Below are 23,573 nucleotides of genomic sequence, written 5' to 3' on the forward strand. Positions count from 1 at the left end.
TGAATAATTGCCATTTTAATGATTTCTAACTTATATAATATATATAATATTGGGTAATTTAGTCTGTAATAATGTATCATAGTTTATTTGCTGATTATGTGTTTGGTTTCACAAATTCTGAGTGTGCAAAGTTAAGCTCTCTAATCAAGGTGGTTGAGTTTAAAGTACAATATTTCCCTCTGAACTGTAGAGGCCAATCTGAGCTGTCTGGGGTCCGTTTGTGAGGATGTCCAGTATCCACTTGCAGACTGTGCTGTCAGTCACTTTCATGGGGGAGATTGTGTTGAATGCTGAGCTGAAGTCAGCAACAACTTTCAATCTTTGACTTTATTAGAAACTGGATAACTGCTGAACTGAACATCAAAGTCAAAGTGATGAAAATCTACATAATTATTTCAATCGTATCGAACTAACTGTAAAAAGTAGACGGGAGTAATTTTTGCTTTTTGAATTAAAATCTCATAGTCCTGATAAACCTGATATGATAATGGAGGAAACTGCTTGTCTGCACTCTCTCAGCTACCAGCCACTATCGGAGTCAAGCTCCGGTGAGAGCTTGACACAAGTGGGAACACTTTCCTGTGAGAGTGATATGTCACATATGTGACAGCTGACTCTTTAATGATGTCTGACATTAAAAAAAACATTTCGAGATATTTATTCATATTTAAATGTGTGTGAATATTTTCTACAGATGCAAATTCCTCTTGATGGATGTCCAGATGTTTATAGGTACAGAATGTTCCAGTTCTCAGCTGATGCTCAGGAGTTTTGCTTCATTAATATCATCATGTAGTTCCTGCTGGTCGCTGGTAGTGGTCAATAAAGATTGAAGATTTCTTAGAGCCTCTAGAAACTAAACAGCTAAAGGCCCTTTGCTGCGGTGTCAAAAATGTGTCTCACTTATGGAGATACACAAAGATCGAATGAGGTTGTAAATGGACCTGCGAAAGAGGAACTGTTCTATTCTCTACTTCAGGAGCTCAAAACATCAGCAGGAAGCAGTCATGTAGACACAAGACTGCTAATGTTCTGTTGTTGGCGCAGCTGTGTGCTCACTTACACTCAGCCTTAATCTTGGCAATGTACGCAAATACAGAAAAAAAGAGTGTGATTTCACATCCTGGCACACCACACCACCTGTTGCCTGTGTCAAGTTGTAATTTTAGTTCGTTGTTCATCCCATGTAACCTGAGAGTTTACCTGTAAATGGCAGTGTGGCTCTCTTTATCAATGAAAGGATATCTTGAGCAAGTTGAGTCCTCTAAATCAGTGGGAACAATCTCAGTTCTGCATTGACATTTTTATTTGTATTGCATGATGGTCAGGAGTCACAAAACCAGCTTTTACTGTCCAGTCATTACTTTTTTAACCTGGAATACCTGTTGAAGTCCAGCATAGTTAAGTCTAAGTCTTAAGAACATTGTGATAAGTTTTATTTCAGTCGTGTTTGGATGAAGTATGTTTTATGATGCTAAAATTACTGGTTTTGTGAATGGAGTCTGGTGGCTTTGGCTGTTTCTGGTTAAACAAAGTGGATCTTACTCTTTAACAAACAGGTATCTCTGCAGAGATCCAATCCATAGTGTCATCAGACACTTATTATAGCAATCTAAGTCTGTCAGTGGCAAAAATAAACACTTTTAGTGGACGGACATTGTTGGTGACTTCAGAAAATGTTGTCTCCAAAAACACAGCAAAATAGAGCCCATAATCAGATAACGAGTGACACTGAGGACTTGCACAAACAACGTCATTGACTGAAAAAGAAATGTAGGTCAAGTTGAAGCAAGCACACAGTGCAGCAACATTATTTGATTTATTTATTTTGTAGCTTGTAGGTTTGTTGATCTTTTAAAAGAAGCATAAGCTGAAATAATATACAAGTAGTATAGAACCAGGATATTGTATATCTCAGCAAGCTTTAAAATTTCTGTCTTTTGACTTGAAATCTCCACTGTCAGATTTTACTTTAATCACATAAAGGCTGTGAATTGATTCTCTACATATGTGTTATTTATAAACTGAGTTATTATTATGAGCATTATTTATTATCTGTACATATCTGGAATTAACAACGTAATTTTTTTCTTGGTTGAGAAGTCCAAACATTAGCGTTACCAGAGAGTTGCCAGACATCTAAAGTACTGAAATCATGTTTGTAATGAGACGGTTGTGTCTGTCAGGCAGCACTCAGGGAACACAGCACAGGCGTTAATGCAGGGGGCGTGGCCTCCTGTGCACCGTCTCGCCATTTTCCGCCTGTTGTTGTTAGCTTGCAGGCTAATTAAGCTAGCTGCTTGCAGCATCTTCGGCCACTCAGCATCATCAGCGGTAAAACAAACCGGGTCAAGATTTAAAACGTCCGTTACGGCTGAGTTACTGTAGCTAGTCCTGCGTTAAGTTACACTTTTCCCGTCACCATGGACGAGGAATATTACAGCGGTGCTGGAGACTGGGAAGGCACAGACGGGAACTTGGTGAGATCCGACTTGTTGCGGTTTGCCTGCTCAGACTTCACAGTTAATTAGCCAGACAGCATTAGCCTAGCTGCAGCAACACAGGCTGCTTCCTTGTTGTGACAATCCTCCATTAACGGTTAGATAGCGCAGAAGTGATGTGCAGAGACGGATAAGTGCACCCAGCGGCACCGTTGAGATGTGCCGCATGGTTTGAAGTCGCTGCATCTTAGCAGCTCCGTTAGCCAGCTACAGGCTAACTAACGTTACAGCTGGCGGACGTGTAACGTTAGCTTCTACTCCGCTCACTGTGAAGTCCCACATTGTTGTACTTTGTTAAGTTAAATCTTTGAAGCTCTGCATCGGAAGCCAAATGACGCACTACACTTCACACACGTTTGTCAAACATCAGATAACAGGAGTAATTAAAGAGAAGTCACACAGACATGCATTCAGTTAGAGCAAACAGGAAGAATGTAATTTACATCCTAACTTATGAAAAGTCTCTTTGCTGTAAACGTTTGCTTTCATTTTGAACTCATTCACATCCATATTTTCGTGGTCTTTAAATTTGGTGCTGCTCAATCACTCATGCAACTGTAGCATGAAATACATTTGTCACATTAGAAATCCTGCACAAAGTCTGGCAGCCAAGAAGATGTCGTGCAAGGTGTTTGTTTCATGGCACTTGTAAATCCTCCTCTGCCGCCTCAGTGTTGTTGCCACTCCACACATTTTACTGCATGCAGATGAGATACTGAGAATAGTGTGTTACTATTTCCAAGAGCTGTTACAGAAGCATGAGCAAATGTATGAACGCGTCTTTCAGGAGGATTATGTGGAAGGGGAAAATGATGGGAAAACCCAGGAGGACTGTCTGCAGAAGTTCTCCAGCAGGGATTACATCATGGAGCCCGCCATCTTCAACACCCTCAAAACGTAAGCAGCTGTTTTCTCATTCAAACATATTATGAAGTGAATTTTAGATATGCCTCCCCCCGCATCCTGCTGTGCAAAAGACAAAACAAGATGACAAAATGACGAGGGCGACGAGTGTTTGGACACATGAATCGTAAAGAGCGTTGGATGATAGAAACCCTGTTTTTCTCGCAGGTATTTCCAAGCAGGTGGCTCTCCAGAACACGTCATCCAGCTTCTCTCTGAAAACTACTCTGCTGTGGCTCAGACCGTCAATCTGCTGGCAGAGTGGCTCATCCAGATGGGTGGGTAGCAGACTACAAGACCAGACGAGGGTTTCTGGCTTTCTGATCCTTCATAGCTCCTCCTCCGACTGTTCCCTTGTGCCTTGTGGCCTTTCATTCATCTGTATTTTCTTTATTTTGACTGCAGGTGTAGAGCCTGCTCAGGTCCAAGAGCGAGTAGAAAATCACCTCAAGAGTCTCCTGATAAAGCACTTTGACCCTCAGAAAGCAGATTCCATTTTCACTGTTGAGGGAGAGGTGAGATTTCAGTTGTAATTTTAGAAATACAGGCGATCACAAATGTTTAGTTGAGTAGGCTACATATAAAAGAAGCCCTTTTGACCCAAACCAATCCAGTGTCCTGTGTTTTCAGACCCCTGCTTGGCTGGAGCAGATGATAGCACACACGACGTGGAGAGACCTTTTCTATAAGCTGGCAGAGGCTCACCCAGACTGCCTGATGCTCAACTTCACCGTAAAGGTACAACAGTGCAGCTCCTGACCCAGAAATAATGTGATGTCATTAAGTTTGAGGGTGCAGGGAGTCCATTTGAAATATGTCTATTAGTCTATCTAATCTAATCTAATTTGTGTGTGTGTGTGTGTGTGTAGCTCATTTCAGACGCAGGTTATCAGGGTGAGATCACCAGCGTGTCCACAGCGTGTCAGCAGTTGGAGGTTTTCTCCCGGGTGTTGAGAACGTCTTTGGCCACGCTGCTGGATGGAGGAGAAGAAAACCTGGAGAAGAACCTTCCAGAATTTGCTGTGAGTTTGGCTTCGCTGCTCTGTTTTATTCACCACAGTGCTATGAAATATATAAGAGTTATTACCATGTCCATGTATTCATTATTTTTAGAGTCTTGCTTCGGTTGCTTTACAGTGAGGATTCAGTTTCATCTCTTCATGTGGTACATCTTCTATATTGCAGTTCTTTTAGCACCTGCCTGAAATGTAAAAACCCTGATTTGTAGTGCAGAAAAGATCAATTAAATCATCACTGATTCCAGCTTCTGAAACGTGAAGGTTTGCTGGTTTTTAGTTGGAGTTCTGAGAAACTGTGACTTTTTGTGGACTAAAGGATAATTATTTGGTTCGATTGTGCTCATTATGAAGTAACAGTCTAGTCCCAAATGAAAATTTGCTGTTATATTTAACACCACAGTGCATGTGGTGATATTCAGTTCCTCTGTTTGCTGTGTGTGATGATCTTTGCTGACTTGTTGCCTCCTCTCTCCTGCAGAAGATGGTGTGCCACGGCGAGCACACCTACCTCTTTGCCCAGGCGATGATGTCCATCCTCGCTCAGGAAGAGCAGGGCGGTTCAGCTGTTCGTAGGATTGGCCAAGAGGTGCAGAAGTCAGCGCATGAGAGGTACCTTTGTCTCTTTTTCAGCAGTATTTCACACCGTCATGCCCTGTTTTCCATTGTTTCGAGGGGTAACATTAGACATGTGGTTACAATTAACTGGTCACAGGAGCGAGAGGGCTGAGTTATGTGGATGTTGAAAAAAGCCACGACTCAAACCGAACACTGATTACTGTGAAAATACATGAACTGGGTTTTCCCCGGCAAACACAGTAACCCAGTTCTTGCAACAGGCCCCAGAACAGCTCCTAGACCGTCCAAAACAGAGAAGCATCTGTGACGAGCTGCAGAGAAGTGTCAGTAAAAGGAAGTGCATTGGTTTGGCTGTGTGTGTAGATTTCACTAATGATACTAATCCTGTGGTTCGTATGACAGAGGTCATGATGCCAGTCAGATAACGCTCGCGCTCGGTACAGCAGCAGCCTACCCTCGAGCCTGCCAGGCGCTAGGCGCCATGTTGTCCAAAGGAGCCCTGAATCCTGCAGATATCACAGTCCTGTTCAAGATGTTCAGCAGCATGGACCCGCCCCCTGTGGAGCTGGTGAGGACGGGTGTCTTTGACCCTGTTTATATCCACTACATGCTTGTTCATTCAGGCGCTGTTAACTGGAATATTTTCTCTTTCTCGTCTTTAGATCAGAGTGCCTGCCTTCCTGGACTTGTTCATGCAGTCGCTGTTTAAACCTGGATCAAAGATCAACCAAGACCATAAACACAAATACATCCACATCTTGGCTTACGCTGCCAGTGTGGTGGAAACATGGAAAAAGGTACAGAGAAGAGGATGAATTTGCTGACGTATCTGTGTGTCGTTGAAAACAAAGGAAATGGCTGAGTAACTGGAGTGTGATTTGATTTAGACTAACTGGCTAAGGGATGTAATTTAACAGCCTATTTCCTCACAGAATTGCCCTTGTTCATTGTTTTCCTTTCACCGCAACAGCTGCTGTCACAACTTTCTTTCTCTTAAAATCCCAGAACAAGCGAGTCAACATTAATAAAGATGAGCTGAAGTCGACGTCTAAGGCCATAGAGACTGTGCACAACCTGTGCTGCAATGAGAACAAAGGAGCCACAGAGCTGGTGGCCGAACTCGGCACTTTGTACCAGTGCATCCGGTGAGTAGACAGCCGAGATCTCATTCCTGAAAAGCCTGCAACTTGTTTTTATATCTCTCCTGGCAATGATTTAACCCATAAACACTCATCTCTGCTTGTCAAAATTACATATCTTGTTTTAATGTGTCCTTGCCGGTTGTCCATCCATCCCTTTCTTGTAAACGCAGTATCTCAGGAACGCCTTGAGGAAATTTCTTCAAATTAGGCACGAACGCTCAAACTTCAAGGTCACTGTGACCACACAAAACACGCTTTTGATCGCAACATTAATTAATGCAGTTAGATGCAATTTATAGATTACTTAAACAAATTAAACCCTGATGTCAACACTGGGGTTAACCGATTCTTAAAATAGAAGTCCTTGAAAAAACATCAAGCCTGGAAATAAATCTAGAAATAAGTTGTATCAAAGCGTTTTATCTAATGTGACAGATTTTGTGTTTTTGCTGGTTATCATTTTAAATTTTGCGATACCAAGGCTGTTGTGATCCTTAGTTCAATACCTTACTTTGATTTTCTTTTTAACAAAAAGAGAAACTGTAGACAAACATATTTTTTCTTAATACAATTCAGCTGCATCAAACCTTGATTCATGGGTGTGATTTAGATGATGAAATACATTGTTTACAAAGACAATGCATGTAGCGACAGCTTTTGGTACTTTGTATCTAGGGTCTGATCACCAGCCCTACTCACTGCTGACCAATCCCTGCTGACTTCATGTTTGTGTCTTTGTCTTCAGGTTTCCAGTAGTTGCTATGGGGGTTTTGAAATGGGTGGACTGGACGGTGTCTGAGCCGCGATACTTCCAGCTGCAGACCGACCACACTCCAGTGCATTTAGCTCTCCTGGATGAGGTAGGGCTTGAATACCAGATGAAACTTTACATTTTCCCTCTTTGAGACAGTGATTAAATTCAAGCATGAATACTTCCTCCACACAGATCTGCACGTGTCACCAGCTGCTGCACCCGCAGGTCCTCCAGCTGCTCATCAAGCTTTTTGAGACGGAGCACTCTCAGCTGGATGTCATGGAGCAGGTGTGCTGTGTTTCTCTAATACTTCTTCAGTTGTAATAAGAAAGTGGGTTTTTCGTAACTGTGCGACCTCTCAGATGACGATCGGTGTGTTGGTTGTATTCCCGCCCTCAGCTGGAGTTAAAGAAGACCCTGCTGGACCGGATGGTTCATCTGCTGAGCCGTGGCTACGTCCTGCCTGTGGTCGGCTACATTCGCAAGTGTCTGGAGAAACTCAACACGGACATCTCCCTCATTAGATATTTTGTCACAGAGGTAACAGCTGCTTTTGATCTTGATTGGTGGTAAATAGAGATAAAATGAGGGAAATGAAGTGAGCTCTGAAAGTCTGAGACCATGTTTTCTGCACTCAAGGCCCTAAAATGATCTTCAATAAGGTTTATTGTTTTATTTCAGGGGATATTACTTTTTTGGCCTATAAATTCACCTAAATAAATGAATAACAGTTTTCCAAATGACAGTGTGAAAACAATGTGAACTGGGTCTCTCACCTGAATCAGCAGTCCCTTCAGTTTTACTGAGCTTTATGAGTTTCAGCATGTTGTTTTTCTGTCTGGCCTGCAGCTGTACTGTTTTGGTTCACTCTCACCGCTCTCATAGTGTCATCGTCAACCATAGCATGCAGCTGTTTACAGTAAAACTCACTGTACACCACCTGCTGCTCAGCACCAACCAGCAGACAGTTAGCACCCAGCTGGTGAACATAGTGGAGCATTTAGCACCTTAAGAGAGGTATTTCCCTCAGGAGCTGGAGACCACAGAGGTCCAAGAGAGTGAATGTTGGATTTACACTTGCCAGGCGTCACAAACAGGACTCAAAATGAATGAAAATGCTGCTCTGTTACTTCAGGATGTGTACATAAACAACTGTTCACTCACAGTATCACCATATCAAAAGGTGACGCCATGTTCAAGTTGTGATCGAAGCTTGTTTCTGCTGCCCCCAAGTGGCCAAAATATTGCATGTCTGTTTGTCAGGTAATCACAATTAAAGGCCTGTTTTACTGCTGTGTTTTCAAATAGTTACTTCGCCTTTTAACAATGCTCCAGTCAACATCATCATGTGTTAAAACAAACCTATTAAACTCCCAGTGTTTCTCTTTACAGGTGCTGGATGTGATTGCGCCTCCTTACACATCAGACTTTGTTCAGCTCTTTCTGCCCATCCTGGAGAATGACAGCATCGCGGGAACAATCCGCACGGAGGGAGAACATGACCCAGTTGCGGAGTTCATTGGTAAGTGACGTGCTAACAAGAATTCACAGCATCCTAATGAAGTCAGGGCTTCCATGCACGACAAATAAGAGCTTTCTAAGAAGACAAAAATAACTAGGAAGTGGTTTTCAAGCACGTCCTGTTTGCATTTGTGAACGTCCCCTCATCATCGTCTGGGAGCACTGACATGTCTGTGATTGTTTTTCAGCTCACTGCAAGTCAAACTTCATCATGATAAACTGATGTGGACACTGAAAATGTTCTTGTTGGAGATTGTACAAGAAGACCTAAGAGAAGACAGATGTTATCTCCATGATGACCAAATGCTCTGCTTGATGTTGAAGCTCATAGCTTGGAGACGGACTGTTTGGTTTGACCAAGTGAATGATTATTTTCCATTGGGGCAACAAAACAGCAAATGTCAGTGAGCTGAAGGAAGAGTATTATAATAAGAGAGGCAGACTGGTGGCAGGAGATGCTTCTGAAGATGCAGCTAAATGTTTTGTTTTCACCTGTATATTTGATTATATTTTATGTTGGTTCAAGCTCTTTTTAAAATAAAAACCTAAATATGTTGTTTCTGGCATTGAATTTTTATGCAAACAGACTAATTAACTGTCAATTTGTCATTCGTATCAATAATGTCATTAAGAAAATGCATAAATAATCAGATGTGATTCCCAAACTTATGTCAGTTTGTAAAACAGGTAAAAAACAGCAGCAAAACTAGTTTCCCCATAGTGGCTCAACACTTTCTGGTGACAGGGGAAGTCTATATTCTTTTTCACAGTCAATTTAAAATAAATCTCTTATCTGACATCAACAGTAATGAACTGTGGAGAAGTGGGTTAGGCTGACAAAGTTATTAAGAAACCTTATGATTACATTGACAAAGAAATCACGTTGTGAGGGGAAAACAAAGGTTTTACAGCCACATCTCAGCCGTACAGGCGACGGTGATTGATACTCAAAGGACAGATTTTGTGTGGAGCATCACTTTTAAGTGTTTATTAGCAAGGTTTGAAACAAAACCAAGGTTTCGATTTCTGATGTGTAGATTCAGTGTGAAAAGCAGCAAATTACATAAATCTTTACTTGACTGCAAGTTCATGTAAGGCACACTTAAATTAGACTTTTTTCAGTTTATGTGTACAAATCCTGTATCAGGGTGTAGTGCAATATCATCAATACAATAACACCACACACTGAAAACATTCAGTGTCGGAGAAGTGCAGGACAAATTACTGTGTTCTTTGGCTGAGTCAGTATGCATTAGAAAATCCAAAATGTGAAAAGCCGTCTGTGTCCTCTTGATTATGTGAACTGAAGAATTTGGCTATTCGGGGTGCAGTGCTTGAATTTTGCTTTGCCACAGAAATTGGCTGTATTCATGTGTTTCACTCCTCTCACTCAATTGTTACGTTTCAGGCTGTTAAAACAGCCTGCAGACCTTACTGTGGTAAAAATCAGAAAACCTGCACTGATTCGAGCAGGTCTGATGTCCAGCTGGAGGGCCTTGGCACCCCTGGTTACAAATGTAAAACATAATTGCAAAGATCTTTACAAAAGAAAAAAAATTGAGCTTAATCCCTTTTCACCATTTTGCATATAAAACGTTTCCCTCTACCCCGGACAGGAAGACATAAGAGCGTGCAGTGGGTGGTGGCGTCCTCTACAGGTAGGCCTTGGGGACAATTGGGTCTCCGTACATGCAGTCCTCCTCCAACGCCAGGTTGTATTTGCTGCCACTTCCTCCCTTGTAGGCACTGGTCACGATCCTGAGCCAGCCCTTCTCACCCTGAGGAGATGAGGGGGAAATTAATCAGAAACTATTACGATCACCGATTAACTGTTTTTCAGCTCCAGCTTCTCAGGTGTGAGGATTTGCTTGTTGTCTTTGTTCTTCGTGATAGTAAGTTAAATATCTTTGGTTGAACTTCAAGCCATTTGAAGATGACACCTTGGACTATGACATTGTGATGGGCATTTTTCAGGATTTTTCTGACATTTATTCCTATAGGCTGAACACTCCAATGACGGACTGAGAAAATAATCAGCTGACTTATCCGTCTTAGCTATGCACATGATACAATCACATGATACAATCATGTGAGCCAAGTTTGTGATGGGACATGCAAATAGCATACACTGTATGGACAAAACACTTGTCTGGTGTAAGCACCAATCAGAATTTAGCAATATTTGTATGCTTATGTTGCCAGGAAGATTCCACTGTCAGTATCATTCAATCAAACAACACATCCACACAGTCCTGATAAAGCAGACCAGCTGTGCTTTTTGGCTGTTGAACTGTTAATAAATAACACTGAGGATATTCTTTCTTAAACTTGTGATCCGACAACCATTCCTGCTTTCACTGAGGACTTACCCATGGCTCTCCCCAGGAGTTGCGTACAATCCAGTATTCCACGCCGTCCTCCACTCCCCACCCTGCCACAGACACGATGTGGTTGATGAAAGCACTGTCCTGATACTCAGAGTAGAGACCTCCACTGTAGGCATCCAGCTTCTCTGTGGCCATGATCCCACAGCTGGAAACAAACATCAGACTGTTTACTTCCTCTGGGTAGAGGTGAGACAATGACTGAAATCAAACAGTGTCGAGCTGCACTGAAGAAGTGTATATACGATAATACAATGTTACAAAGCAGTGGAGTACAACAATGGGTATCAGTGTGCCTTGGAGGGAGCGTGCAGCTAAATGTTGATGCCTATATGAAGGATTTTAGGCTGCAGAGCCCACCACGCTACAAACCACAGCGTCATTCTCATACGCCGTTTACAGCTTGCGATCGCTCTGATTAATATTTATTTATATCAGAAATGTCATATCACATCCTTTTTCAGGGCAGAGTGGGGGGAAATTCCCCTGAACATACGTGAAAGGCGCCAACGTCAGCCTAAATGTTGCCTTCAGCTGAATTCTTTTCACTCCTTTTCTTGATTTGTGATCCTTTGTGGAGCTACATGCTCATGAAAGACTTTTTACGCTGCATCCTTATGGAACAAATTTATCAGTGACCCAAAGGATCTGTCGCAATTGTGTCTACTTTCAAAAGCAAATAGGCCCTTTTCACAGCAGACATTCTTCCTCGCCATAACCTAAATCCATTAAAAAAGTTAATTGTTGTTAAGTAATTGTTGAAGCAGGACTTGTTTTGCGAAACTGGAAGAACCCAAAAACACGAGATCTCACTTAATGGGTTAAACCCATGACTGAAATTGCTTCCTTTGAATAGCTACAATAAACAATGCAAAAGTGATATTTAAGCAAGTCTGGGATCATTTCTTCCTGTGTATTACGGGCTTGCTGCTTTAAAAGGTTGTGAGAAGATCAAAGGTCAGATATTATCATTGCTGGAACTGTATGATGGATGGATCTGTAAACTGTAGACATCTGAAGCGCTGCAATCAACTGTCTTTCCGTTTTGTTTTGTGAGGGGTTTTTTTTGTATTGTTTAGTTTTATAACAGTCATATGACGACATGATATATGAGTCGTATGACTGTTGAATGAATGGTTGAAAGGAAAATTAATAAAAACTTCTATGACAAAAAAAAAAGGCAAAAGAAAAAGCAAAAATAAGTTGCAGACCTGATCGGTCCTCTCGCGTAGATCTCTGCCATCATCTTCTCCCTCCCGCTGACGTCTCCAAAATCTCCCACTTTCCACAGGGTGTAGTTCTTTACAATATTGCACACTCCAAAGGTGGTGCATGTGCCACATTCATTGAAGGGTTTGCACTCTTTACAGAGGGACACAGAACATGCATAGCTCAGACTCAGACAGTGTTATTCATTTTGACCATTACTTTGTACAATGGAGGACCCTTACTCTGGTCTTTAGCCTGGTAGTTATTGCAGGTCTCATCTGGGATCCCATGAGTGTTAGCGTACTCCCAAACTCCACTGTGATCACCTCCATGGCAACTGCCCGCATCACCACAGTCGATCACATGCTGGACAGAGAGATAGGCAGAAGGCCACGCTCCTTTCCGCTTAATGTTGATGCGGTCTGATAAGAAAGCAAACGCAGAGCCTTAATTCAAATAAAAAATAAATAGAGCGAGCAAGCCACTTCTGCTTAAAAAGGAAGTGAATCTGTCATACTATATTAAAACATGTCTGAACAGTCATGTGAGGACCTGCCACAAATCACAATGATTCAGCATGTTTTAAAGTCACCTAAAGGAAACCACCATATACTCAGTCACACCTGCCATGGCGCTGGTGCTGCCGTGGGCCCAGCAGGAGCCACAGTACTGGGGGATGTGCTGGTTGCGGGTTGTGCTCACATAGTTGGTGCCGTTGATGTTCCTCCAGTCCCATGACTTGGGCAGATCAGAAATGTTTAAATACTCATGAGGCTGTGGAGCAGTCCTGGCAATGGACAGGTCATCAGATACATTAGTTCTGCAGCAGCAACACGCTCATTAATACACAAGACACATGTATATATATATTTTTAAAAGTATAATTGATTATATGCGTCACACATCAAGCAAAAATGCTTTTTCTCATTTCACATAATCCAACAGCTCTGCCATGAACTTTTACGAAGCTTTTAATTTGAGGTATTCATTATATTACATGTTACATGTATATTACATGTTTATTGCTGAGGTGGCAGTTTGCAGTGGTGTTGAACTGGCTGCATTGTATCGAAGGGCATTTCTAATATTTTGTCCACCCCATTTACACTCATGAGAGGGGCAGAACATCAGAAGCATCTTTCAAAATAATGTAGCAACACCACCACCCACTGCAGCCCTCATTACGAACACCTCCCTGGTGGTGGCATGGCACAGGTGTTGTGTTGGATTGCATTACGTTGTGCAGTGTGCTTATATCAGCAGCCAAGTCTACTTCTGACAGTATATTTTGCATTTTGGCAAGGGTGTTTTTTAAAGTCTCCTTATTAAAAATGTCCCGTTCTGTCTCGTCTAAACCAAATATAAGTGAAATTGTTCTTGTTTTTTGTCCAGTACAGTTCCAGTCTTTCAGTGTTGATGGTCCCACTGTCGGAAGTTACAGTGCTGTCAGCTTCCTCATACTATGATTTACCAATCCTCGTGATTACTTGAAAGTGATGACAAGGAAATGTTGTAGACACAAACGACTGTCTGTTTAGTTTCGTTTGGGTCTTTTTGGCCGCAAGTGCTCCAGACCGAGTACTCTTGACAGACCAAGTACTCCGGACAGACCGAGTACTCCGGACAGACCGAGTACTCGGGATGAAAAACAAGAATTTAACCAAAACTCGCTGCTTTTTCAGCTTTAACCCGCTTATGGTTTTGCTACTTTTTCCCACAAGTGAGCTATAAAATAATGTCATCAATAAAGACATATTAGTGATATTTGTGTGTAAAAGTAACATCCCAGTCAAACATCAAGTTAACGTTATCTCAGCCGGGTGGAACTGCTGATAAGACAACTAACTGATACCTGTAGCTAACGTTAGCTAGCTAGCTTGATATAAGGGCATTTTTTCTTCAAGTATATTATGTTTATTCGTAACTCCTCGAATATGTGTTTTGAAAAGCGTGAAAAACTGTTTAACTTACTTCACTCCAAAGTCGTTTCTCCTCGGTGAGCGGACATAACAGGGTTGCTTCTGGTTAAAAAACACACCGGCCAACGCAGCGGGCAGCGCGACTGAAAACAGGACAACAAGCGAAGCTGTCCGGGCCATGTTCACAGCAGACGGCCGGGGGGGGGGGCTTCACTAAGCGGCGTTTAACTGGAACAGGAGAGGGGAGATAACAGGCTGCTGTCGTTGACGGAGACGCCCTAGACACTGCTGTGTCTGCGGGTAAACTCAGTGTTAATAAACCGGTACTGCAATCATGTGACCGGCAAATCACGTCATAGCTGACCCACATGTTAAACGCGGAAGTAAGTCACGCTGATGCTCACACAGAAAAACAACAGGCCACAGAGAGTCAGCTACATAGAATATACTGGGATTCATCATTGAAATGTTGGGAAACGTTCAAGTAAATCCATTGTTCCTTGGACTCACCTAATACTTGTACTGTTTCAAAATGCCTCTTTCCAGAACACATCTGGTTTATTTGCAGAGACATTGATAAAACAAAGGCACAGCCCTCATTCTAATGTCTTTTAAAACCATTATCACACATTGAAGGTGAGCAAAACAATAATAAAAGGTATGAATGGATGCAGAATCTAAAGTTTGTTGCACAAAGTCAAAGTTATTAACCACTCAGTGTCACCCCAATCTGCTACTAAATGTGTCAAAAAACTGTGATATCTGATTAAAGTGAACTATTCCAGTCTTTCAGTGTTGATGGTCCCACTGTAGGAAGTTACACTGCTGTCAGCTTCCTCATACTATGATTTACCAATCCTCGTGATTACTTGAAAGTGATGACAAGGAAATGTTGTGAAGACAGAAACAACTGTTTAGTTTTGTTTGGGTCTTTTTGACTATTACATATATTTTCATCCCTGATTGTAAACCTTGAGCCATCGTAAGACCCTGTAACACTCACCATGAAAGTTTCTGTCAGGACTACTCTATTATTTAACATCCTAAAAGTTCCATAAGCAGCAGATTTGACATTCTCAGATTTGTCATCCTGGTATTTTAGGAGTCTGAATTATGACAGGGATCCACATTGACTGGTGGTCTAATGCAACTTCAGCAGAAGTGTGTTACAAAAACAAAACAAAACAACTATTTAGACAGATTTTGGGCAAAGAGACTAATCTGACGAACAACATCCATGGTGTGATGCTCTGAATCACTGGTTAATTTTAGATGGGACAAAACTTGAGGTGTTGAGTGTGCAAGTTAATTCTTGACCTTTCGTATGTTTCCACCCACAACTCTCAGCAGCTAGTTTGCTCAGCTGTCATGGAGTTGTCATTCTGGACCTTGATTGACGATACTTTTGTCACCATTTTGGAACGTTTTACTTCACATGCACACAGAGGTCAGATGGCACTGCCTTTATTGAAGGACAACATGATTGTCACAAGGGTGGAAAAACATTTCACTTGCGCTGCAATCAGTCTAATACTTGCACTTACAGTTAACATCCTGTTTGTGTATTTTGTGCTGACAAAGCATATGTGACATCTCCTGTAATTACTCATCTGACACCATTGTGAAACTTAATAACTGCAGTAAGCTCTCAGTCCTCAGTTTGGTCCAGAGATCACACGATCCAACTACACACTGGGTGAATTCAAAGTGTTTAGCAAAAAGAAAAGCCTGGCTTCGCTGATCCTGATCCAGTTTTTTTTCACAATGTCAAAGACAACACATATGACAAAATTCTTGTTTTACAGTAAGTATCAAAGCACAACAATGCCCACTGATGAAGTGGGATATTTGAAAAAACATTTATGTCTTATGGAGGTAAAACCAGACAAACAAATTTATCATCTCCATCAAAAGCATCTGAAAATTGCTGAAGCTATAGGAGGTGATCAGTGCAGCAAGTGACAAATCATTAGGATAAATGAGGGGCTGTGTTTTATCATAATCATGTATAACACATCCAATTTGCTGCTTCTCTTTTTTTATTCAGTGAAGTCAAATTTAACCAAACACAGAAAGTTCAATCACTGTTTAAAATGTTTTTACTCGAACTGGATGAGCTGGATTTGCTTCAACAGTTTGGGTGGTGTGGAGGCAGCGGAGTGGTCAGGGCTGGGGAGTAAACCACCGTGTATGTTCTACACCAGCCTTCGTCTCTTGCAGTCACGCTCCATCTGGTCCTCAGACATGTTGGTGGCTGAACCCAGAGGAGACACTTCGTTCAGCATGGAGTCATCTGAAGCCTGACCGAACAGGGCCATTAGCAACGCAACACCAAATCCTGTGGCACGCTCCCCCTGCAAAGACGGAATAAAACACAAAATGCAAGGGTCAGATTCCAGTGTCGTTTCTGTAAACTTACCCTGCAGTTATCTGCAGTTTTTATGCTTCCTTGAAGTCATCTTTTACATTCTGAGTTAATGTGGCTGAAACCTAAGACCTTATTTGGTCTAAAACCAAATTCTTCATAAATGTTACTACAGTGATGTTTTAGAGACAAAACCATGACACTGGTGAGAAGAATAAATACAGTATATACACTGCAGGCTTCAGTACAGTATTAGTGATTATGAGCCACATTTTATAAGCTGAATCACAAGATCAGGACAGAGCTTCAAATTTTTTTCATGTAAAGAGCTGGCACAATCCTGGTACTAGGGCTGCAACAGTATCGGTATTACACAATTACTATCAGTGACAAATATTGACCCTCAAAGGAATGAGAAAAAGAACATTTTCTTGGTTGAACAATTACAATTTCACAAAATATTACGTCTTTTTTTTAATAATACTAGTAGAGTAGAATTCAATATATTTTTTAATAACGCTAATGTTACACTAATTCAACGATTCAGTATTTTTTTGTTTTTAAGTAACACATATAAGATAGAATTCAATACTGCAGATAAGCAAACGTACATGGTATGATAACATAACCACGGCATACTGTGAAACCAGTAAACTGCTGCAGCCCTACCTGGCACATCAGCAGGAAAGGTGTAAAGTGTGAATTAACAAAATACATAATGTGCATGCAACAGAGAACCAGTTACAACAAATGAGATCCCTTTTTTCCTTCAAAGCAGTACTGAGTTTCAGAATGGATGAGGATATGAAGAAATCAGCTTCTCCAAAGAAATCTGTTTTGAAAATATTGGCTCAGCAAGATTTTGTACACATAACCATATTAAACATTAAGTCTGATCACATGATTAGTTGGCCTTTTCAAGTCTGGTGAGAGAACTATATGCAAGAGACTGATAGAGGCCTTATTCACAACAATTTATGCTCTCTATGACACTTACTGATTCTGATTTTCAGAGCTGCTCGCCCAGCTCTCACTCTCCTTCTCTCTCACACACACGCACGCTCTTTTCACCTGCTGTTGTCAAAATTGAATCGCAGGTGGAAAATTTCAAAAAGCGAGTTGTGTTTTTTGCGTGATTTTATTTTAAATTCTACTGATGAATGAAGTCAACAGCGCAGATGCATACTGGGGCAGATAAAACAACAGTTGAGGTGGGGAAAGCCAGTGTGTGGGCAGTAAAGGACCAGAAGTGATTTGAGGATTTGAAAACGCTACCACACAGACAGCAGAAGGGCCTATCACTGGCCTCCGATTTCAGGTGCCCAATGGCCCACAGTCTCTATCTGCTGAGTCAGACTAAGACAGACTTGAACTGAATTTTTTTTGTCAAACTGAGTGGTGTTGTTGCCAAGTTCCTTAAACATTCTGCTGACTCTCTTCTTTTGGGTTACAGAGTCTCTAATTAGAGTTAATACTTTCAACAAAGCACCAGAACATTTTCCACAGTCGACTGCATACGGACATGCAAAAATCCATATGAGAGCAGGCACAAATAAGTTGGTACTATCATAACTTTGTACTATCATAAAACGGGTTATGAAACCGAATGCAAGCAGCTCAAGTGAGACAAGGTCCGAACAAGAATATTTTCTGAAGCCAAAGTTGCACTGCAATATTTAACTAGCAATGACAAACTCCTGTTCTGCTCCTCTGCTCATTTGACCATGAGACGTTACTTGTCAAGCCTGTTTCAGGCAGCAAATAAACACTTTCACTTCACTAAGTTATGATTATCACCTGATTTGCTCCAGGGTAAAAATCAGAGCACTAACTGATGGCACATTATCTGTTAGCACACCAAGGTACTCACAGCATGGACAGGAGAGGCGATATCAACATGGACCCAGACACCAGGCCAATCAAAGCCCAAGTGGGAGCCAATGAAGAGGCCGGCGCAGGAGCTCTGGGCATTCTCCCGGTCCTGTAAAAACATATGAAACACGTGTTCATTTTGTTGCTGTTAGCAACAATTTTTCACTGACAAAACAGGATGATAACTAAATAGAAACTGAATTATGATGACAAAATCTATTGACACTTTCATTAATTAATACAAATGAGACAAAAACATTAGGGAGGGATGAGTTGGGTAAAATCCAATCAGCACTAATCCCTTCGAGTGGTAGGAAGGTTAGCTGCACACAATTGGATAGTACTAATCTACCCGGAATGTCTACTAGAAACACTGGTTGCATGTCTCAAACTGAACAGAAATGAACAGATGAGCACGTAGATAAATTTCACATTTCGAGGAAATGTGAAATTTATCGGGGAAAACAAGACCCTTTTTAAACCGTGAGAACCACTGGTACACAAATACAACAAACTTGGAGTAACGTTTGCAGATGAATCATTTTAGAAATTCATGCAAAGGTAAGCACACTTAAATGTTTCTTATTTCGCCCAAGCTACTGTTATTTTAGTAGCTAACCTGAGCTGGTGTGTTGTTGATAAACCTAATCCCGTAGTAACACATTAAACTGTATTAAACTACACTTAATTATATTGAAAAATGTAAAAAAAACAAAACAAAACAACAACTTCAAACTCTTAAATGCATCAGATTGTATGCACTTTGTCATGTTTTGTTTACGAATCTGGTTTTGAAGAATTTGTAGTTCATCACTTACTGCCACAGAGTTCTTCATATCAGCCATGGCAGAGGTGAACTCACTGAAGTGCAGCTCAGGGCAGTAGACCAGAGGATGAGCAAGATCACCGCTGCTGCGGCCAGCTCGCACACAAGCAATCTCCCATTGCTCGCTATTAGTCATCACAGCTGCATGGTATTTCCCTGTGGAGATCCCCTGGACAACAGAAACAGAAAAGGTTTTACATATAACAGACAACACCTGCTAGAAGGCACAATTATTGGATTTGGTCTCTTCAGGGGAGGGTTAAACAACAGTCTGTCACCCACCTGTGCCCCTGTCAGAGTCGCCATGTCCAGAATAATATCAGCCGACAGGTCTTTGCTGGCATACACCACTCCATCAGCCAGCACCAGCCTGCCCTCTGCATCAGTGTTATTGATCTCCACTGTCCTTGAGAATAAAACACACAAATGACATAAAAAATTTATACCAAAGCCCTCATTCACTCCTGCTGATTTGGCTTGTAAAATAATATTAGATGCAGTTTATGCGCAATCATACAGTGATGGCACAAATAAAACAAATCAGGTAATTTGACACATCATTATTAAAGGGAGCGTCTCACTTTCCAGAGTAGAGTGTGTGGATATCATCAGGTCGTGTGGCTGTGGGCCCAACTGCATTCTCTGCGAGGCAAAACACTGCATGGAGGTTATCCTTAAAGCCCTGAAGCGGGGAGAGAATGTGATTAAAAAACTCTGCCACACTGAAAAAGAGGAAGCTACAATGACAGCTGCTGTGGGTTGAGATAAAAAGATCACCTCACCTGTTTAACAGTAGCTCTGAAAGCTCCCAAAATGGCAGCAGCTCCACCACAGTCCCTCTTCATCCCTGGCATTGTGGTCTAGAAAGAAACACATATTTGCATGTGATGTAATGTGATGACTTTATTTGATCTCTGATGCCTCTCACCCATTGAGCAGGACAGTGACCCAGTAGTCCATGTATTTACACTCAGAAAAGCTTCACCAGCTGGTTTGTAAACCTTGTCTCTGCAGAATAACCAAGCTCTACCTTCCTATTTGCATGTGACACTACATAAACTGGTACATGCAACAGCAGCTGCATGTGAACGGATTACTGAGAACTCAAAGCTTAACAGGTCAGAGGTGTCAGAGTGTGACGGTTTGAGGATCACTAACACGACAAAGGCAGCATTCATGAGTTTGTAGAAGGTGGCAGTCTGAGAGGTGTACAGTGAATGAGTCATGACACAAAAGACCTTGCCAAAATGTTTGCTATGTTCTGTGCTGCAGGTGAAAATGGGATAAGTTGAGTGGTTTGAGCTGCAAAGTGAATTACCAGTCCGGAGGATCGAAATGACTACAATGCAAATTATGGTAGTGATGTTCCTGGCACATTAGCAATACAAAGAGTGTGATTTTTTCCATGACGTGCAACAGTTACAATCCATTTTCCAAAGGAAAAGTGGGAGTACCTTTCCCTTGATGCTGAGTCCTCCAGTGTCATACACGATGCCCTTGCCCACCCATGCAATGGTTTGGGTTGCACCATCTGGTGTGTGGCTCAAGATGGCTAATGCAGGAAGATGTTCTGCCGCCTTGCCAACTCCATAAATACCTGACAGGGCAAATGGTAATGTTGTATTTACTTATCACATATTTTGCAAAGGCATAAGTAAAAACAAGCTTTAATAAAGACATCAAGGAACAAGTAAAACAAAATTTCAGCAATTTAGGATTACAGAGTGCATGAATGCAAAGATAATTCATCTTTTATGATCACTAAACTAAACTTTTAAGACTCTTTGCGAACACTGCAAATACACCTAATAATTATAGTGACTGTTGGGATTAATCAGAGAATTAGCAAAACTTATGCTAATTACAAACAGAGGCATCTACAGAGATAGTACCTCCAAAGCCTCTTTGTTTCAGTTCCTCTCCACGAATGATCACTGGAGTAATTCCAAGTTCAGTTCCCACAGCTTTGATTTCCTGAAAGAGAAATGAATCTGTGTGACAGCAGGCTGCATCAAAAATAATAATAACTAGTTAAGCATGTTCCTGTAGTAATATCAACAAAATTTCCAAAAGAGAAACAGTTTCACTTACATCTAAGAAGTGGTCTGTGTTCATCTCATTGCATGGTGTGTCCACAATGCGAGCTGCCAGGCGCACTCCATCAGCTGCATTGCTGAGACACTGAACAGAAGAAAAGCTATGTGGTTAAAATGCACCACAGTGGTTAAAAAAACATTTTCTGAGCATCATTCAACAGGCCATGAAAATGGTAATATAAAATCAAGGAAATTTAGGTGCAAAGCATTCACAGTGCAGTACCTCAAGTTCTGAGACATTCAGAGGACTGCTGTCCTGCCCAACAATTACAAACTCCACAGTGACATGCTTCTTCTCAGCCCTGCGTGAGGTGGTGGAGCGGCGAGAGAAAATGGGGAACGCCCTGGCGATGGCACAGGAGGACGCAAACACGTCTGAACGCTCACAAACCATCTGGAGAGGAAACAAACACTCATATCAGCCTCTTGGTCCACTTTCACTGGATACCCAAATTAAAGTGCCATCATAAACTTTCTGTAGCTAAAAATAATAAAGATACTAACCATGATGCAGCGGTTATTCCCTCCAGGCAGACAGGAACGCACCAGGCGGGACACAAAGTGGGCAGAAGAGGGGCTGTTGTGCCTGCTGACCCGGGAAGGAAGTGCGGCCACCGCAGCATGGTTGAGGTACAGAGGGCAGCTGTCTGTGGGGTTTGGGTTCAAAGCACTAAGAGCTGCCTGCCAGATCTGAGAAAACATGAGGCAAAATGGATTTTGGATTCACTGTGGAGACTCGGTACATTGGTTTTAGAAAATTGTGAGGTGTAAAAACTTCTTACAAAAAAAGTTTTTCAAATTGCCACAACTGCCAGGTTAAGCATAGCAAAGGGCTGTTAACACCAAGAAACAATTAGAGAGCTGCAAGCAGTAGAGTAACAATCATGCTGGGAAATCATTTTCAGAGGACACTGAGGAGCTGGAAACCTTTCTCTGACCTCACACACTTGCTCTCTCCAGACTCTCTTTTATTGAACGGCTGTTACCGTTACACAATCACCTCTAAGGACTTTGCACGACAGTCTACAACACTTCCATCTGCATCGGACACCATGAGAGCAGAGCCTTTTAGTCTGGGTCTGACCACCAGACCAGTCAGTGTCCTGACGATTCATCACGGACAGGATGCCGCCTGAACTTGACATCAGTCTCATGGCCATACAATCCTGCTATTATCTGAGGAAATTAACCACTCTCAAAGCCAGGAAATGGAAAATTCAGACTTTAAACTCACAAGTCACCCAGTTGTCAAATCTTACATTGTTCCATGAGAAGTTAATAAGCTGGTGTTGGTTAAGTACTAAAATCTAACAACCACTAGTTGCCCAACTCAAACGTTACTTAGAGTTGAACAACGTAACACTACAGAAAATGTGGTTTTAATTAATAACATTGTCGTTGTACTTGACTTTCTCCCTTACTAATAAAAATCCATAGCTAACTGTTATTGTCGTTAACATCAACTATTTAATACCACTAATTGCTATTTTTACAGCCAAATCATTTCCTAGATGCCGTAAAATTTCCTAGCTAACTACTAACTGTTAGTGAGCTAATCGTGTACGAATATCGCTACCATCAACTGCAACATTAATATAGCTAGCTCGTCTTGCGCTTCCTTAGGTTAGCATAGCGCTAACATTAGCTGTCACCCAACTACAATTTTCGTTCACATTGTTACCTCTTTGCTAACGACTGGCTGGAGTTTTCCTTTGATTTGGCTCCAGTTGACTTGCTGCAGGGTCGCCTGCTGTCCGATAATAAGAACCGGACGAGTCTGTGGCTCGGAGTCACCGGCAGAAGCCTTAAACTCCAGCACCACGTTCGCCATTTTTGTGACTTGCTAAAGAGAAAGCTATCTGACAGTAACGCTGAAGCGGACGGACTACTAGGGCTCACTGATGTAGGCCGGTCCGGTGACGACAGCCGGGAGAGGACTAAATACCTTTTACTCGTTTGATGTATAGAGGCTGGAAGCAATCTGCAAACTATATTAACCTCTAGCGGCGACTTGCAGGAATTACATAAAATGTTAATAAGCAAAACGTTGAATTTCAGCTGAGAACTAATTCCGTCTGTATCTATAAACATCAAAAAATGCGCAAATAGGAATTTGTGTTTACAAGACAAACCAGTTAATAGACATAAATAAATATGTTCAAGTATGTCTCAAAGTCAGATAATGTATCTCCGTGTTGATACAGGTAAGTGGAGAGTCCAGCACTTTATCATGTTATCCCTGATAAATTCTTATATATAGTGTTTTATAAAGACATGATAATGTTATCAAAACGAGCCGAACCAAATAAAAAAAAGAAACATAGCAAGACATATCAATATCACAGACATATCAATAAATGTGGCATGAGCTTGCATCTTAATTTGTGCTATTTGATTGTTTTATTGTAAGGTTTAATGGAAGATGTGTGTGTCATGTGTTTTTTTATATACACACCAACATATCATCTGTCTTGACTGTTCATGTA

General features: G+C 41.5%; 3 protein-coding genes across 3 annotated transcripts; 1 reads left to right on the forward strand and 2 right to left on the reverse strand.

Moving 5' to 3' along the window:
- The first annotated feature begins 2,273 nt into the window (after positions 1–2,273).
- On the forward strand, positions 2,274–8,974 carry nelfcd (negative elongation factor complex member C/D). Its single transcript, XM_041956015.1, has 15 exons — positions 2,274–2,480; positions 3,289–3,398; positions 3,573–3,682; positions 3,810–3,919; positions 4,035–4,142; positions 4,274–4,426; positions 4,902–5,032; positions 5,402–5,567; positions 5,662–5,796; positions 6,005–6,144; positions 6,887–7,001; positions 7,088–7,183; positions 7,295–7,435; positions 8,288–8,417; positions 8,605–8,974. Exons 1-15 carry the CDS (start codon positions 2,424–2,426, stop codon positions 8,637–8,639), a joined length of 1,737 nt encoding a protein of 578 aa, XP_041811949.1. The 5' UTR covers positions 2,274–2,423; the 3' UTR covers positions 8,640–8,974.
- A 371-nt stretch (positions 8,975–9,345) lies between these two features.
- On the reverse strand, positions 9,346–14,223 carry ctsz (cathepsin Z). The gene is made up of 6 exons (XM_041954494.1): positions 13,981–14,223; positions 12,633–12,796; positions 12,252–12,431; positions 12,012–12,162; positions 10,786–10,948; positions 9,346–10,194 (listed from the first exon to the last, which is right to left on the reverse strand). The coding sequence occupies exons 1-6, from the start codon at positions 14,106–14,108 to the stop codon at positions 10,069–10,071; spliced, it is 912 nt and encodes a 303-aa protein (XP_041810428.1). The 5' UTR covers positions 14,109–14,223; the 3' UTR covers positions 9,346–10,068.
- Positions 14,224–15,376: 1,153 nt separating this feature from the next.
- npepl1 (aminopeptidase like 1) lies at positions 15,377–22,966 on the reverse strand. The gene is made up of 12 exons (XM_041954486.1): positions 22,769–22,966; positions 21,592–21,777; positions 21,311–21,481; positions 21,083–21,172; positions 20,884–20,965; positions 20,446–20,588; positions 19,774–19,851; positions 19,573–19,673; positions 19,274–19,397; positions 18,984–19,160; positions 18,164–18,274; positions 15,377–16,282 (listed from the first exon to the last, which is right to left on the reverse strand). Exons 1-12 carry the CDS (start codon positions 22,916–22,918, stop codon positions 16,124–16,126), a joined length of 1,572 nt encoding a protein of 523 aa, XP_041810420.1. The 5' UTR covers positions 22,919–22,966; the 3' UTR covers positions 15,377–16,123.
- Positions 22,967–23,573: the final 607 nt, after the last annotated feature.

The sequence above is a fragment of the Chelmon rostratus genome, chromosome 2 (genome assembly GCF_017976325.1).
Source record: "Chelmon rostratus isolate fCheRos1 chromosome 2, fCheRos1.pri, whole genome shotgun sequence".
NCBI classification, from domain to species: Eukaryota; Metazoa; Chordata; class Actinopteri; order Chaetodontiformes; family Chaetodontidae; genus Chelmon; species Chelmon rostratus.

What these genes read in the sequence shown, in the direction of transcription:
- ctsz (XM_041954494.1), bottom strand. Translation starts at nt 14,108, where the DNA reads ATGGCCCGGACAGCTTCGCTTGTTGTCCTGTTTTCAGTCGCGCTGCCC. An exon ending in CAGCACCAGCGCCATGGCAG is followed by an intron (nt 12,432 to 12,632) that starts GTGTGACTGAGT and finishes CTTTCTTATCAG; the next exon opens with ACCGCATCAACATTAAGCGG. An exon ending in TACGCGAGAGGACCGATCAG is followed by an intron (nt 10,949 to 12,011) that starts GTCTGCAACTTA and finishes GTTTGTTTCCAG; the next exon opens with CTGTGGGATCATGGCCACAG.
- nelfcd (XM_041956015.1), top strand. Translation starts at nt 2,424, where the DNA reads ATGGACGAGGAATATTACAGCGGTGCTGGAGACTGGGAAGGCACAGAC. An exon ending in ATCTTCAACACCCTCAAAAC is followed by an intron (nt 3,399 to 3,572) that starts GTAAGCAGCTGT and finishes TTTTTCTCGCAG; the next exon opens with GTATTTCCAAGCAGGTGGCT. An exon ending in ACCCGCCCCCTGTGGAGCTG is followed by an intron (nt 5,568 to 5,661) that starts GTGAGGACGGGT and finishes TCTCGTCTTTAG; the next exon opens with ATCAGAGTGCCTGCCTTCCT.
- npepl1 (XM_041954486.1), bottom strand. Translation starts at nt 22,918, where the DNA reads ATGGCGAACGTGGTGCTGGAGTTTAAGGCTTCTGCCGGTGACTCCGAG. An exon ending in TGAATGTCTCAGAACTTGAG is followed by an intron (nt 21,173 to 21,310) that starts GTACTGCACTGT and finishes TCTTCTGTTCAG; the next exon opens with TGTCTCAGCAATGCAGCTGA. An exon ending in TCGCCTCTCCTGTCCATGCT is followed by an intron (nt 16,283 to 18,163) that starts GTGAGTACCTTG and finishes CCGTCTTTGCAG; the next exon opens with GGGGAGCGTGCCACAGGATT.